Source organism: Vipera ursinii (genome assembly GCF_947247035.1).
Source record: "Vipera ursinii genome assembly, chromosome: 2".
In the NCBI taxonomy this organism is placed as follows: domain Eukaryota; kingdom Metazoa; phylum Chordata; class Lepidosauria; order Squamata; family Viperidae; genus Vipera; species Vipera ursinii.
The window spans coordinates 128,931,542-128,948,669 of record NC_139513.1 but is presented as its reverse complement, the minus strand read 5'-3'; the positions used below and the strand labels follow the sequence as shown (position 1 = coordinate 128,948,669).

The following is a 17,128-nucleotide window of genomic DNA, read 5'->3' as shown; positions in this document are numbered from 1 at the left end:
TTGTTTTAGTGACTGTTCAAAGATACAACAGCACTGAAAAAAGTGACTTATGACCATTTTTCATACTTATGTCCATTGCAACATCCACTTGGTCACCTTGTCAAAATTTGGATGCTTGGCAGCCAGCATGTATTTATGACAGTTGCAGTGTCTCAGGGTCATGTACTCATCTTTTGCAACCTTCTGAGAAGCAAAGTCAGTGGGGACGCCCAGGGCTTTTTTTGTCATAGAACTCCCAGAATGGAGTTACAGCACCTTTTTTGGATGGAACCTTGTAGGGTAGGCAAAGCAGGTTGTATGATGTGTGTGAGTTCCGGCACCTTTTTTTTTTTTTACAAAAAAAGCACTGGGGACTCCAGATTCATTTAACCACATTACTATCTTAACAACTGAGTGACTCACTTAACAACTGTGGCAAGAAAGGTCATAAAATGAGGCAAAATTCACTTGACGGTTGTTTCATTTAGCAATGGGAATTTTGGGCTCAATTGTGGTTATAAGTCGAGGACTACATGTATATATATCTTCCTTCCTTCATGGTTTCATGCTATTTATGACAACACAGTGAATCAAGACAGAACAAGCTAACCAAAGTATACATTTTTCAGATAATAGAACATATTCCTGAATGAATTAAAAAGGGGGTTTTTTTTTGGCCAGAGCCCTTTAAGAATGATTAAATTATTCCCCCCTGCATTCCATGTCAATATAATTTTTCCTCCATTTCTTTTTCATTGAAGACAAGTTATCCATGAACTAGGAGCGTGCGAGAAAACTGAAAGAACTTGTTAATATTAATACTAACTAATGTTGGAACCATTCTTACTTGTCTGTTTTACTACCTTGAATGAAATATTTTTTTAAAAAATATTTAAAATAAAATATTGAAAAATATTGAAAAATATTGAAAAATATTTTTTTAAAAAAAAAAAACCTCGACCCATTTCATGGTTTCAAATCCTGCTTTCTACTTCAGAGAGAGAGGGAGGTGGCAGGAGCAGTAAACCATCAACCCCCCACCACCACCAGTTCCTCACACGCCCCTTGAAATACTCCTGTGTGATCCCCATAACTTGGTGGAGCAGTGGGCTAATGCCTCCTTAAGTAACACCAGCTGCCTGCAATTAGTGCAGGTTCGCATCCCACCAGGCTCAAGGTTGACTCAGCCTTCCATCCTTCCGAGGTAGGTAAAATGAGGACCCAGATTGTTGGGGGCAATTAAGCTGAGTTTGTAATAATGCCGCTTGTGGGGGTGGGTGGGTGTTTGAATCCCTATTATAAGCAGGCATATACATAGAATGAAGGCTACTGCTAAGCTTGTAAGCCGCCCTGAGTCTTCGGAGAAGGGCGGGATATAAATGGAATTAAAATAAATAAAATAAAATAACTTGCTTGGCATTAGTGGAGTCCCCTGCGGTGAGGGGAAACATCCCTCCAGGCGGGAATGGGGGGGGGGGGGAAAGCCGCCTTCCTTTTTTGCCTGGAGACGGGCAAACAAACTGAAGGCGTACCGAACCTTTGTGCCCCCGACTGATAGATTTTTTTTTTTAAAAAAAAAAAGAGCACCGAGCCGGGGACCCTTTTACCACCGGCTCCGACATCCTGCAGGGGGCGTCGGCTCCTATCCTTAAAGGTTCCGCGCCCTTTGCCGCGCGAAGAAAAGCAAAGCCGAGGGGGCGAGGCCTGGCGGAGGAGCTCCGCGAGGCGGCACGCGGGAGGCAGGGCTTCCCCTCCCCCCCCGGTCAGCGTGCGGAGGGGGACCGGCGCGAGCGGGCGCGAGCGGATGCTTCGGGGGCCCCGGTTGCGGCAGCGGCGGGAACGATGTTGCTGGCGGCGCGGGCCGAGTACCTCGCGCCCTGGTGGACGTCCTGGCTGCACGGGCTCCCCCATTTGAGCTTCAGCTTGCGACCCGTGCCCAACGCCTTCCGCCCGAGGGACGACGACTACCAGCAGGTGCGCTTTCGCCCGCCGCCTTCGTGGCCTCGGGCATCTTCGAGCCGTCCCTTGACTTGGCATGTCTTTTTTTGCTTTTTGCACACACACACACCCCCCCTTCCTCAAAAACCGGAGGCTTGCGCGCAGAGTTTTGCTGCTGCTGCTGCTCCTCTTCCTCATCATCCCTCCGGATGTTCTGCAGATGGGCGTCCTGGTCCTGTTGTCCGTTAATGGAAGGCCGGCAGTTTGCTTCGATTCCCCTCGGGTCTCTCGTGCTTCATTCAGCTAGGATCTTGAAAGGGGAGCCGTGGGGTTTTCCCTCCCCCCCCCAGAATCTTGCGCCTTTCCAAAAGGACGGATTGCGCCGTCCGTGTGGGTAAAATTCCCTCTTTTTTTTTTTTTTTTTTGGAACAAGAGATCTTTAGACAAGGGACCTTCCAACTTCCTTCCCCCGCCCTCCCCCCCCTTTCCGTTCACCCCCGTGGTTTCTTTGAGCCGATGGTGCACTAGCGCAGCGTTTCCCAACCTTAGGAACTTGAAGATGCGTGGACTTCAACTCCCAGAATTCCCCAGCCAGCTATGCTGGCTGGGGAATTCTGGGAGTTGAAGTCCACGCATCTTCAAGTTCCTAAGGTTGGGAAACGCTGCACTAGCGGGCCTGACTTGCTCCCCGAGGATAGACCGAAGCGGAGGGTTTGGGAAGCCAAAAATAATTTCACCTTCTTTGTACGATTCTGTCTCTACTCAGCCCGGTCAGACCTTTAATAAAAAAGCGTTCCCGATCACCGACGCGATTAAAGCGTGGTGAAAGTCTGGAGTACTTTGTGCCCAGTTGGCTTGTTGGCGTTCTCAAGTTAAAGGCTGTGATTTCCACCAGCACCCCCTTTTTTTTTTCTTTCTTTCTAAGTGCTGGCGTGTAGCATTTTTGCCGTTTTCGTATTTCTGGTTGCTAGGGAATTGGCCCTTTTTGCTTTGATCTTGGCATTTATTTATTTATTTATTTTAATTCCATTTATACCCCGCCCTTCTCCGAAGACTCAGGGCGGCTTACAAGCTTAGCAGTAGCCTTCATTCTATGTATATGCCTGCTTATTAGGGCTTTCACACACCCCCCCAAGCGGCATTATTACAAAGTCAGCTTAATTGCCCCCAACAATCTGGGTCCTCATGATATCATTACCTTAAAATGCAGTCTTTGGGATTCTGTCATTTAAAAAAATGTGCAGGCAGCTGAGCTTTCTGTTGGCTGTTTTAAAACCAGGTACCCATCGATTGTTCCTCAAAGTTACAAAAATAAAACAAAGTTTATCTTATCTGGATGAAATGTGTGTTAGAAACCCTTCTGGGCAGTGGACTTTCTCTCTCCCAGCTTTCCCCAGTTAGGCATCCTTTTGGTTCTTTGCTTCTCCATATATCTTACTGCCTCAGTGGGTCCATAGAATTGGAAGGATTTTTGAAGATGTCTGATTTGTCTCCTGTTCTGTGCTAGATTTATAATGTGGGATAAAACTACAACATTCTTAAAAGATGGCCCTTCATTCTTTGGTATCTAGAAATCATTGTATATTTATATCAAGGCAGGCTGCGTGTTGGTCAGACAATTCTTTCCTGCCAAACAATTAATTCAGGACATATTTCTGTACTGGTTCTTGTGTTGATCTGTTCTATCGAGGTCCAGGGATCAAAAGGACAGTCATGGATAATTATGTCCTAGTAAATCAGAGAAACTATAGACAAAGAGTTATTTGGGCAAGTTGTGAGTCATAAGTTATTACATGGAGGTGGTCCTCAATTACAACAACTAGTTTAGTGAACATGTGAAGTTACAATGGCAGTGGGGAAAAAGTGACTTATGGACATTTTTCACACTTACGACGATTGCAGACTCCTCATGGTCACATGATCAAAATTTGGCCACATGGCAACTGGCATGTATTTATGACAGTTGCAGATCCCAGGATCACGTGATCACCTTTTGTGACCTGACAAGCAAAATCAATGGGGAAGCCAGATTCATTTAACAAACGTGTTAACAGCTGCAGTGACTGGATGACTGTGGCAAGAAAGGTCATAAAGTGGGCCAAAGCTCACTTAACAACTGCCCTGCTTAGCAACAGAAATTTTGGGCTCAGTTGTTGTAAGTTGAGGACAACGTATATGGGATATAAGAGGGGTCGAGACAAGGAGAGAGGTCACAGTCTACACAGCAGTTGATACTTAATATCCAAGAAAACAAATTATGGTAGCGGTTCTTAAATGAGTATTGTTTCCAGTAATCATCTGAAGCTGAGTGCCATAAACGTCCCAGCAACCCTCTAACCCTAGCCAAACTGGTGCGCATGCTGGCCTACAGTCCCAAGGAGGCTATTTCTCCTAGTGTACCAACCCTGAAATCTGGTGCTCTTCCGCTCATGGACAGCTGATTAGGGATTGGAGCTGTAGAGTCTGGAGATGTTGCCCAATTGGTTTTGCTACAACTTTTACTCCATGTCCTCAACTCTGGATCACAACAGATAACCTGGTTCCCCATTCTTACTCTCTTGACTTCTCTTCTCCCAAAGAAGAACCCAGAGCATATGTGACAAGCAGACTGGTTTGAAATTTTTGGGATCTTCTATGTCAGACATGTCAAACACAAGGCCCGGGGCCCGGATCTGGCCCGCGAAGCCATCCTGGAAACAGTGAAGGAACTGCCTTGGCCCTGGCCCAGAGACCCTCCTTCTGCCAGAGACCCTCAGATCTGTCCCACTCCTGCCCAGGCCCCCATAGGCACCCTTGATGCGAACGATGTAGAGTTGGCCACGCCCACCCAGTAGGCCATATGCACTCTAGCCACGCCCACCCAGTAGGCCACGCCCACCCTGGCCATACCCACCCGGCCCCCTGAGGGCAACCGCAATGCCCCTGAGGGCAACCGCAATGAAATTGAGTTTGTCACCCCTGTTCTATATAATTCGTCTACTTTCTACCCTCCAACTCATCACACTCTGGAAATTCTCACATACAACCTAGAAATAACTTCTTTGGACCTCTTCAGCACCTGGAAATATCATTTTTAACTGGTTCTAGAAATGTAAACTAATTTAAAATAGTTTAGACATTTTGTAACATTTCCTTTCCTGTCTATACCACTGCATGTAGTGTATTCTAGAGAGCCCAAATTTATATATTGGTATTTAAGATAAGATAAGATAACCTTTATTATCAATTTTTACTGTGGGCACACTGGGACACATTAAAAATGAAATTCTGTTGCCAGCTCTCAACAGTGTACACATACATATTACACATATAAACATTCTATATACAACATATGTATATATGTACACCCTTACATATCAATACACATAAATAAATATTAGTCACTATCCATCTTGAATACATAGCGGATTTCTGCTACTTCTTGAGATTGGTATTATAGGCATGCTAAAATTATATTATTATGTCTTAATAGTTCATTTTGCCAAACAGATTGACTACTACCACTGGAGGGGAAAAAAATCAATGCTTCCTTTGCAATGAGGTAGCAAAGACTGACATATAACTGAATTGCCCACAGATTATATAGTGATTTTTGGAGTTGATGTTGAATTCTTTGATCTGCACTTGTTGGTTATGAATTTATGCCTCCCGGTATGACTCAGGGGATAAAGCAGGTCAATGTGTTTGGCTCCACTTTGTATCACTTTGTGAAAATTGGCCCCAGGTGGTAGACTCTCAAGGAATGACCCATAAAAGCAAGAGAGTTTGCCAACCCTTCATTTAGATGCAATTCTTCCTGAAAGAGGACCTTACAGAACTTAAATTTTATCAAACTTTTTGTATAATTTGCTTAGCAGACTGCTTGGCATTTTATTTATAAAAATATAGATACACACATCACCATATATGCCGTCAAGTCCAGTTGGATGTTTTTTTTCCATGTTGAGCTGTCCCTAACCTAGTCTTTTAGGTCTTCTTCTGAAGATGTACCTATCATTACTGTAGCTAAGTCCATCACCTGCTCCTCCTCGTCTTCTCTTTCTTTCCACCTTTTCCTGCATTAGGGTCTTCTCCAGAGAGCTAGTCCAGAGTAGGGTAATTTGAACCTGATCATTAGTGCCTTGAGTGAGAACTGTGGGTTGCTTTGTTCAATGATCCGTTTGCTTATTTTCTTGACTGACTATGGTATTCTCAGGAGTTTTCTTCAACATTCAATATTCTTCATATCCTGCTCTTTTTATATATGCAGTTTCACTTTATGAAATTGACATTCTATGTGTTTCTTTGCTACACTGCATTTGATTTTTTTTAAAAAAAATACAAATAACTCGTACAAAATAAACATTCAAACAATATTACTAATTTTGTGGTCTTCAGTATGTATTGTCAGAGCTTACTGGAAATCCAGATATATTCTAATTCTCTCTCTCTCTCTCTCTCTCTCTCTCTCTCTCTCTCTCTCTCTCTCTCTCTCTCTCTCTCTGTGTGTGTGTGTGTGTGTCTGTGTCTGTGTGTCTGTGTGTATTTTGTTAATTTGTTGCTTTCACATGATTTGTTTTCCCTATTATTTCATTTCAGATTTCTCCCACTTGCTTCTTATATAATAGCCAAGTTTTTCTTTTAAAAAGCATATAGGATCCCAGTATTGTTGGGGCAAGATGATTTTGGCAAGAAGAACCATGAATTGTTTCAACAGTGTTCCTTTTGTGTTTCACTCAGTGAATCTGCTGTGTGTGTTCATTTTAGACCATTATAAATACCATGACCCTCTAATATCACAAACAATTTTGTACAATGAGTTTTCATGACTAAATCTATGCAGGAGATTAAATATGTTTTAATATTTCTTTTAATAATTTAATTTTAATGCATGTGTCACAAAGTCCTGAGAACTAATTTGGCGTAATGGTTAAGGCACTAGACTAGAAGCAGACCAGGCATTCTAGTCCTGTGTGAGGCCCAGAGCTGGCTGGGTGACCTTGGGGGGCAGTCACTTTAACTCAGCTCTAGGAAGGAGGCAGTGGCAACCCACTTCCAAAATCCTGCCAAAAATACCTAAAGGGACTTGTCCAGGCAGCCACCATGAATCAATACTGAAGGGGCACACACAAGAGTCTTCACTGTTCGTAGTAAAGCCGTTTACTTAACCAAGAGCAAATTTTGACAGTGCTGCCACTTTGCCTGGAAAGCCTGATCAGCTTTTTTTTTTAAATTGAATCTCCTCCCAAAAGTTACTTGCAATCTCTGAGGGGTTCCTGACTCATCGTTTGAGAATCCCTATACTCTGATCTTGGTGTTCAAACACAGAGTATTATCCTGTGTTCTTTTCCTAAATAGGTTGTTTTCATCAGGGGGCAAATTGATAATAAAAGTTCCTGTAATTGAGGGGGTGGGGGGAATTTCCTCATTGGAAATTGCTGGTCTAAATGTAGGGGGTGAATACCATTTGTCATTTTTACACACCACATTGACTGAATGCAGTGCTATCCATTAGGGATGGATGTGTTCCACCATGGGGCTATTCATGATTTTCATCCTTTGCATAGCACTTTTCAAAATACCATGACTTCTGGAGATTTGTGGCTTGCGGGTGAAAATTTTCCCATTGTGTGGGCAGGGCTGAAGAATTAGAACTGGACTAATTCAGACCACGATTTTGAATAATTCCCACATAATTGAGACCTGCATATCTGTAATATTCCAGGAGCTAGTGCCGCAGATGGCAAAGAGGAGAAGTGTCATTAGTATGCCTGGAGGGGAAAGAATCAGAACAGTGGAAAATGGATGCAATTATATTTTGTTAAATGTCACTTTGTAGGTGTTCACATGGAAAACCATCTAATGAACCTTATATGCAGGAAAGCAAATTATAGCAACCTTTATAAAAAGAATTCTGGATCTGATTATGGTTAAAGCAAGAATTTAATAAATGTTTCCTATTGCCTTTTTGTGGTAGGTTTTCAGAGTCTCTTGCTCCTCCATAAGTATCTCCTGGAAGAGAAGGAAAGAATTTGTGAAGCAGCATTTGATACAAATTCAGAAAAAACAAATGTGCCTCTTTTTGTTAAAATAAATAATGGCTCCTATTGTTCCAGAACAGTACCCTGTAAATGCAAAAATCACCAGTCACAGTTTACTGGCTATCGAGTTATGGATATGTTGTTCATATAACCTAAATAAACTATTAAACCCAAAGGATATGTAACCTGACATTTATGCTGCAAGATGTTCAGAGAAACACCGCAAGCATGTTATCTTGAAAAAGATGATTAGCACTTATTTGTGAGTTATCCAGAACATGAGTTCAAAATATAGCTGTAAAATACTGCTGCTGATAAGAAACATAGTTTAGAAAGATTTTTGTGTGTGTGAAGTCTGAAACTGCACAGTTAAATGTAGCCTTTAGACCTGATAAAATGAATCAGACTTGTTTAGCCCATATCTCTTTGAACTTGTGGAATGAGAATGAGTTAAAACAGAAAGCCAATGTCTTTATTTTGGACCCATGTTCATCTATATATTACTAAAACTCTCATTTCTGTAACGTTTAACTGGATGAAAGAGCATCATAGGGCAACAATTTTGAACCAAGGTACCTCAGATGGCTTAACTTATATAGAATGTGTCCAAAAAATCAGGGACCCTTGTCTCCATTATGATTGAAATTTGGCAAATTTGTTGTCATTTCAATGCTGTCATGCTGCTGTGCTGGCACCCATAGGCTCAGTAAACTGACCCCTCCTAGCCTCCAGATTCCAGGTGGACCCGACCCCTCAAAGGCTGCTGGAGATCAGACAGAATAGTCCTACCCTGGCCTTCTGGGGGACAGGTAGACAAATCCCACCATTGGCTGCCAGAGGGCAGTCAGCCATGGTCAAGCCAGCAGGAACTCAGAAGTCTACTGCTCCCACTGCTTTTTTTGTCCTTGATCATTCTGCTTCTCTGTTTATGTAAGGAAATATCTCCGAAATGATGAAACAATGGGTCAGAGGTTGTCTAGTTTTATCTAGTGTTCTTGTTAAGCTAGCAAATCTTTTATGTATCCCTTGATATATTACACATCTGATCAATTGAATAAAAGGTAATATCATAGCTTCTTTGAAAGTGGTTGTTACTAAGTTTGAATCCTTATCGGCAATCTCTGATTGTAAATGATTTGTTATTTCAGAATGCTATTGGGGTGTCTTTGCAACAAGGAAGCCATATCTGGAATTTCTCCATGGAGGCCTGTTCCTATTCTGATTCATCTCATTCTCTAAAACATTCTTGAGTGAGTCTGTTGTTTTCAGGATGTAAACATTCACTTACTTGGAACTTGTAGGAGTTTAATTGGGCTTTAGAGCAACTTGGGAAAAGATGCTCTGCCCAGAGGAAAAGAAATAGAAAATCTTTTCAAATAAAAGTATTTGGCTCAGCAGTCCAGGACACAAAGTCTCATGTTGAATAGCTGTGTATAATCTGGTTTGTATTGGGAAAAAGTTAGAATATTTATTGGATCACAGGAGGGATGTTTGTGAATATTTTGGGAATAATATTCCGTGGTGACGCAGTGATTACCATGCAGAAGTGCAGGCTAATTGTGCTGACTGCCAGCCGTTCAATCCTAACCAGCTCAAGGTTGACTCAACCTTCCATCCTTTCAAGGTCGGTAAATTGAGGACCCAGATTGTTGGGAGCAATAGGCTGACTGTGTAAACCGCCTAGAGAGTGCTATAGAACACTGTGAAGCAGTATATAAGTCTAAGTGCTATAATTCTGCACCTACCGGTAATTGCTTCTCTTGTCTGTTAAAAATAGAAAACGGAATGTGCTTGTCTCATGCAGAGCTGATATTTGAATAGTTTAAGTCAGGGGTGTCAAACTCAATTTCATGGAGGGCCGCATCAGCATCGCGGTTGCCCTCAGGGGGGCGGGCGGGTGTGGCCTGGGTGGGCGTGGCTTTGTGGGTGGGTGTGGCTAGAGTGCGTATGGCCTACTGGGTGGGCGTGGCCAGCTCTACATCGTTGGCATCAAGGGTGCCTATGGGGGCCTGGGCAGGAGTGGGACAGATCTGAGGGTCTCTGGCAGAAGGAGGGTCTCTGGGCCAAGGCAGTGGGGGCCGTTCCCTCCCTGTTTCCAGGATGGCTTCACGGGCCGCATGAAACCACTTCGCGGGCCGCATCTGGCCCCCGGGCCTTGTGTTTGACATGTCTGGTTTAAGTGGACAAGGTGGTAATCTCTAACCATTGCTGGCCGAACTCAATATATGTGGGGTTGGTTAGTTATTGGATGGGAGACTCCTATGAAATGTCAGTGCTGTAAAATTAGCCTGGGAAGTCAGAAAAAGAAGGTGACAGTGGCAAACCACTATCATATTACTGTTAATAAAACTATGTGGATGGATGTAATCACCAGGAGTAAAATGAAACTTATGGAAGATTTTTTTCCTTTTTTTAACTTTGGGAAAATATTGATGGTTTTTCTTGTTCAGATACTTGGACTGGTGTTAACAATTGGTTGTAAATTTTATGGTTTGAGGGCCATCCCTACATACACCAGAAGCTCCTAATCTTTGCTCAATATAGCACTCTGCCTTAGACCACTTTTTGCAGCTTTGCTAGCTTTCTTGCTTTCCAAAATATTGTTAGCATGCAAAGTAGTATTTTCAACTTGAAGCCCATCTCTCTAGACAGCATAATGAAAATTGTAATCTGATACATCTGTATATTAGGAAAACTGGTTTAAAGAGAGGCTTTAAGAAGCATGGCTTGGCAAACAGTGAGAAAATCCAATGAGGAAATGCAGAGAGTCTTTGGTGGTGGAATGTCAAATTAAAATGTGGCTTCCTTTTACAATACAGTTCCAGCAGTTCTCAAATATTTGGCAGAGTCTGTGGCGATCCAAACAATCTAGCAATGTTTCTTTTCCTCTTCGCCTTGTGCATCACCTGAACATAAATGTACAGGAGGAGCCAAATTTAAATCTTGGAGCAACTATCTGTAAGTTCAAAGCTTTATGTCAGCAAGGTTCCCTCCCACACACAGAGACATTTTCTATGGTAACCTTTTCCCAACATGGCTGGGATTAAGGAGCCTATAGTCTTGAGCTAGGGATTTCAACCATGGCTGAAATCCCAGGCAATTTAGAGATAAAAAGCTGATCAAGTTTGTGAAACCAAGCTTTCAAAAACTGTTTTGACAGGTCTCTCACTGTCCTGCATAAAGCTATGGTTTACAACAGAGTTCACCAACCTTTCTGGCTTTGTAGACCAGTGGGCAGTGGGAGAGGATGGTTCTGCAAGAGCGGTGGGTGCGCATGCGATCTCCCACCACTCCTGCGGCCCGGTTCCAAAACGGCTCAAAGCCCAGTAGAGGGTCGCGGCCCGGGGGGTTGGGGACCCCGGTTTACACAAGCATAGTGAAAGCGCTATCACATTGAATGTGAACAGGCATGTGTTGTTAGCTGCGAAGTCGTGTCCGACCCATCGTGACCCTATGGACAACGTTCCTCCAGGCCTTCCTGTCCTCTACCATCTGCTGGAGTCCATTTAAGCTCACGCCTACTGCTTCAGTGACTCCATCCAGCCACCTCATTCTCTGTCGTCCCCTTCTTCTCTTGCCCTCAATCTTTCCCAGCATTAGGCTCTTCTCCAGTGAGTCCTTCCTTCTCATTAGGTGGCCAAAGTATTTGAGTTTTAGCTTCAGGATCTGGCCTTCTAAAGAGCAGTCAGGGTTGATCTCCTCTAGGACTGACCGGTTTGATCATCTTGCAGTCCAAGGGACTCGCAGGAGTCTTCTCCAGCACCAGAGTTCAAAGGCCTCAATTCTTTGGCGCTCAGCCTTTCTTATGGTCCAACTTTCACTGCCATACATTGCAACTGGGAAGACCATAGCCTTGACTATATGCACTTTTGTTGACAGGGTGATGTCTCTGCTTTTTAGTGTGCTGTCTAGATTTGCCATGACTTTCCTTCCCAGGAGCAAGCGTCTTTTAATTTCTTGGCTACAGTCCCCATCTGCAGTGATCTTGGAGCCCAGGAAAATAAAATCTGTCACTACCTCCATTTCTTCCCCATCTATTTGCCAGGAATTGAGAGAGCCGCATGCCATGATCTTGGTTTTCTTAATGTTAAGTTTCAACCCAACTTTTGCACTCTCCTTCTTTACCCGCAAGAAGAGGCTCTTTAGTTCTTCTTCACTTTCTGCCATTAGAGTGGTGTCATCTGCATATCTTAGGTTGTTGATATTTCTTCTGGCAATCTTAATTCCAACTTTTGATTCATCTAGCCCTGCCTTTCTCATGATGTGCTCTGCATATAAGCTAAATAGGCAGGGTGACAGTATACAGCCTTGCCGGACTCCTTTCCCAATTTTGAACCAATCAGTGGTTCTGTGTCCAGTTCTCACTGTTGCTTCTTGGGCCACATATAGGTTTCTCAAGAGACAAATAAGATGGTCTGGTATGCCCATCTCTTTAAGAACTTGCCACAGTTTGTTATGATCCACACAATCAAAGGCTTTAGCATGATGAAGCAAAAGTAGTTGTTTTTCTGGAACTCTCTAGCTTTCTCCATGATCCAGCGTATGTTGGCAATTTGATCTCTAGTTCCTCAGCCTCTTTGAAATCCTGCCTGTACTTCTGGTAGTTCTCGAACCACATACTGCTGGAGTCTAGCTTGTAGGATTTTAAGCATAACTTTACTAGCATGTGAAATGAGTGCAATGGTGCGATAGTTTGAACATTCTTTGGCACTGCCTTTCTTTGGAATTGGAATGTAAACTGATCTTTTCCAATCCTGTGGCCACTGTTGAGTTTTCCAAATTTGCTGGCAAATTGAGTGTAGCACTTTTACTGCATCGTCTTTTAAGATTTTGAATAGCTCAGCTGGAATACTGTCACCTCCACTAGCTTTGTTGTTGCTCAGTTTTTCTAAGGCCCACTTCACTTCACATTCTAGGATGTCTGGCTCGAGGTCAGTGACCACCTCATTGTGATTATCAGGGACATTAAGCTCATTCTTGTATAGTTCTTCTGTGTAATTTTGCCATCTCTTTTTAATCTCTTCTGCCTCTGTTAGGTCCCTGCCATTTTGGTCCTTTATCATGCCCATTTTTGCATTAAACGTTCCCTTCATCTCACCAATTTTCTTGAAAAGATCTCTGGTCCTCCCTATTCTATTGTTTTCTTCTATTTCTTTGCACTGTTCATTTAAGAAGGCATTCTTATCTCTTCTAGCTATTCTCTGGAATTCTGCATTCAGTTGGGTGTATCTTTCCTCAGTTGTTTGCAAAGCTTTCTTAGACAGCCATTTTGCTTTCTTGCATTTCTTTTTCTTTGGGATGGTTTTAGTTGCTACCTCTTGTACAATGTTGCGAACCTCTGTCCATAGTTCTTCAGGCACTCTGTCTATCAGATCTAATTCCTTAAATCTATTTGTCACCTCTACTGTATATTCATCAGGGATATGACTTAATTCATACCTGACTGGCCTAGTGCTTTTCCCTACTTTCTTCAGTTTAAGCCTAAACTTTGCAATGAGAAGCTCATGGTCTGAGCCACAGTCAGTTCCTGGTCTTGTTTTTACTGACTGTATAGAGCTTCTCCATCTTTGGCTGCAGAGCATATAGTCAATCTGATTTCTGTGTTGACCGTCTGGTGATGTCCATGTGTAGAGCCGTCTCTTGGGTTGTTGGAAATGAGTGTTTGCTATCACCATCGTATTCTCTTGACAAAATTCTATCAGCCTGTGCCCTGCTTCATTTTGTACTCCAAGGCCAAACTTGCCTGTTATTCCGGTTATCTTTTGGCTTCCTACTTTAGCATTCCAATCCCCCATGATGATAAGGACATCATTTTTTGGTGTTAGTTCTATAAGTTGCTGTAGGGCTTCATAGAACTGGTCAATTTCATCCTCTTCAGCACTGGTGGTTGGGGCATAGACTTGGACTATTGTGATATTGAATGGTTTGCCTTGGATTTGAACTGAGATCATTCTGTCATTTTGAGGATTGTATCCCAGTATTGCTTTTCCTACTCTTTTATTGACTATGAAGGCTACTCCATTTCTTCTGAGGGATTCTTGCCCGCAGTAGTATTCCTGATGGTCATCTGAATTAAATTCACCCATTCCTGTCCATTTTAATTCGCTGATACCTAAGATGTCGATGTTCAGTCTTGTCATCTCTTGTTTGACCACGTCCAGCTTTCCTTGATTCATGGATCTTACATTCCAGGTTCCTATGGATAAAAAATCTTTACAGCATCGGACTTTCCTTTCACCACCAGACACATCCACAGCTGAGCGTCCTTTCGGCTTTGGCCCAGTCGCTTCATTCTTTCTGGCACTACTAGTACTAGCCCTCTGCTCTTCCCCAGTAGCATATTGGACGCCTTCCGACCTGAGGGGCTCATCTTCCAGCTTCATATCGTTTTGCCTTTTGGTACTGTCCATAGGGTAATCCCTTCATGGATTACTGCCTTGTCGTGGCGAAGGGGCTTGCGTAATTCAATGAAGCTATGAGCTATGCCGTGCAGGGCCACCCAAGACGGAAAGGTCATAGCAGAGAGTTCTGACAAAACGTGATCCACTGGAGAAGGAAATGGCAACCCACTCCAGTATCTTTGCCATGAAAACCCCATGGACAGTGAACAGGCATAGCAAGAAGCAAAACCTGGAGTCAGTTTTGAGAGATGGCTAAACCTCTGGGTCTAGCTACCTATTAAAACCTTCCAGCAATCAATGTTGGGAGGGTAGATTGTTTCCAACAGATTGTTCTATATATGTAAGTGAAGTTCAGTATTTTTAGCTCCTCTTTTAAAATTTGCAGCTTTTTAAAATGGTACTTTGTGTTGAGTGGTTGGAGGAAATCTAAATGTGAATGCTGATTAAAAATAAGCCTAAATTAAGAAAGCATGATTAAACTTACCTATTGTTTATTTCACACTCCTACTCCTAATTATAAATAAATAAATGGCTTTATTCATGATGGCACAGTTGCATAAATTCAGTTATCATTTTTGGAGAATGCAATGTCATAATGTTTGAGGATTCCCTGTCTAACATATCAGAAGTTGATAGGAGTAGAAAATGCTGATCTATAGACATATGTGTACTGTTTAGCTTAGCTCTACTGCCCTGTAGTTTTGGCCTGCCCTTGAACATTCAGGATGAATTTTTCAGCAGCTAGTTTTCAATCATGATTATGCTATCTATAGTAATTTTATTTATTTTATTTTTTATTTTATTTCCATTTATATCCCGCCCTTCTCCGAAGACTCAGGGCTGATAGCTAATCTATATATTACTAAAATTTTTGTATTTACCTCTAATTGGACAAAATGTACATCATACGGCAAAAACCTATTCCACCAAGTTGTTACAAATGGCTGAACCTACCGAATACATCCAAAACCTATAACTCCCGTAGAATTGAAATTTGGCAAATGTTATAAAACATTTTATGACATAAACATTACCATAGAACATTTTATGTTATAAAACAAAATGTCATAAAACATTCCGTGTGATTAATTCCTGATCCTTGACTGGGCATGGAGTAGTTTCAAGGCATCTCTGAATATTTCCCTGAATTTTTAACAAGTTTCCCAGTGAAAACAGTACTTTAGAAGCTCTCTCATTGTTGAAGGCATGAAGGAATCTGGTAAGGAAATATCTATGAAATGATGACCCAAAGGGCTGGCATTAATTTTAGTTCAACTAGGCCCATTCCAAAAATGGTTTCTGAATTGTGCTTCAGAATTAACTATTTACCAATATTAATCCTAATTTCTATTCAGATAATTTGGGAAGCTTTGAGTAAATTAAAAGCAGAAGCAAGCCCCTTATCTAAATTATACAAGTTTGAGAAGGAGCTTTTAAGCCCTGCATTTATTGCAGCTTCTTTCAATTTTGCATATCACAACAAATCACAGCTTAGTATTACATCCTGAAGATTTAGAAATTATTAATAGTGTCCTTAAAATTATCATTGCCACATTGTGTGTGATCAACTGTATTATAATTACAAATGAAAAAGTTTATTGATCTGTGTTTTCAAAATGTTTGAATTTTTCTTAGTTATAATTCTGAGTTTCTCAGAATTTTTCTAATTATACAGTATGCCACAATAAAAGCTGAGATTTTTTGTAGACAAGGATGTAGTATAAGTAAATGTTTGTTTTTTCTCTAACACTTGACTTCAGAGGTTTTCAAATAATGAAGCATTTATTTAAAACACACACATACACACACACACACACACACACAATCAAACAATAGTACAATAAAATCAGGAAAAGAACACACCCAGGCAATGAACATCCAAATTCTAAGAACTATGTTTTAAAAAGCTGTTTTATAACATGGTTGGAGAGGTGACTGGTCTCTTCTGTCTATTGTCCAAATAGTGTATCTAAGCATATTATGGTATAAGGAAAGAATATAATTTTTATTAAGAATTTTAATTATAATACAAACTAATACAAACTAAACTTAGAAAAGAGAAGGGAAAGAAAGAATATAAAGTGCAGGGAAAAAGGAAGAATATCATAAAAAAGTGACTTCTAATCTTCATCACAGATATGAACAAATTTAATAACTCTTTACTCCCAATAAGATAGAAGAAAGCTTTGTTTGATCCAGAATTTAAATGTATTTTTTTCTTAATATCTCTAAACTTGATTCAAAAACATGAATAGAAGTTTCTAATATTATGGATAAATATAAATTTTGATGAAGCTGGAATTAGGGCTTTTTCACTTTGTACACTTTGCAATGTACTGTAATATTGTACCGTGACAAGCAAAAGATTAGACTTTTTCCTTTTGAATCTTGAAAATCACATGATTATACTTTAGTTTAATTTGATCTAGTTTAATTGGATTCTTGAGAATCTCATTTGTTGGCAGATCTATTTTAAATGTTGGTAAAAGACACAGTTCAAAAACTTTGTGAGGAAGTACAAGGGAGAGGCACAAAGGGAAGAATCTTTTTAATTATGCACATCTGTCTGCTTGTATACCCTGACTCCAAATAGTTACACTTTCCAGTTTCCTTACTTCCCCTTTCTTCTGGCCTTTGTCAAACATTCCATCTAAGAAACAGGATCGGAAAAAGAATTGCTTCTTTTTTTTTCTAAAGCCACCATGAAGGCTACATACTCAGGTTTTTTTCTTTGTCTTTATTGAATCAAATAAATCTCAGTCTAAATGTCTCCATTTTCAGATGTAATCC

General features: G+C 41.3%; 2 protein-coding genes across 2 annotated transcripts in view; one reads left to right on the top strand and one right to left on the bottom strand.

The window, feature by feature from the left end:
* Positions 1-17,128, bottom strand: part of GPRC5C (G protein-coupled receptor class C group 5 member C) — a 420,745-nt gene that overhangs the window by 167,408 nt on the left and 236,209 nt on the right. The window lies entirely within an intron of this gene.
* The window catches only part of TTYH2 (tweety family member 2), a gene marked incomplete at its 5' end in the record, with an annotated part of 97,065 nt that continues 81,758 nt past the window's right edge, over positions 1,822-17,128 (top strand). Inside the window, one exon of the mRNA XM_083352075.1 lies at positions 1,822-1,953. Within this exon, the coding sequence (XP_083208201.1) occupies positions 1,822-1,953 (132 nt within the window). The remainder of the gene's footprint in view (positions 1,954-17,128) is intronic.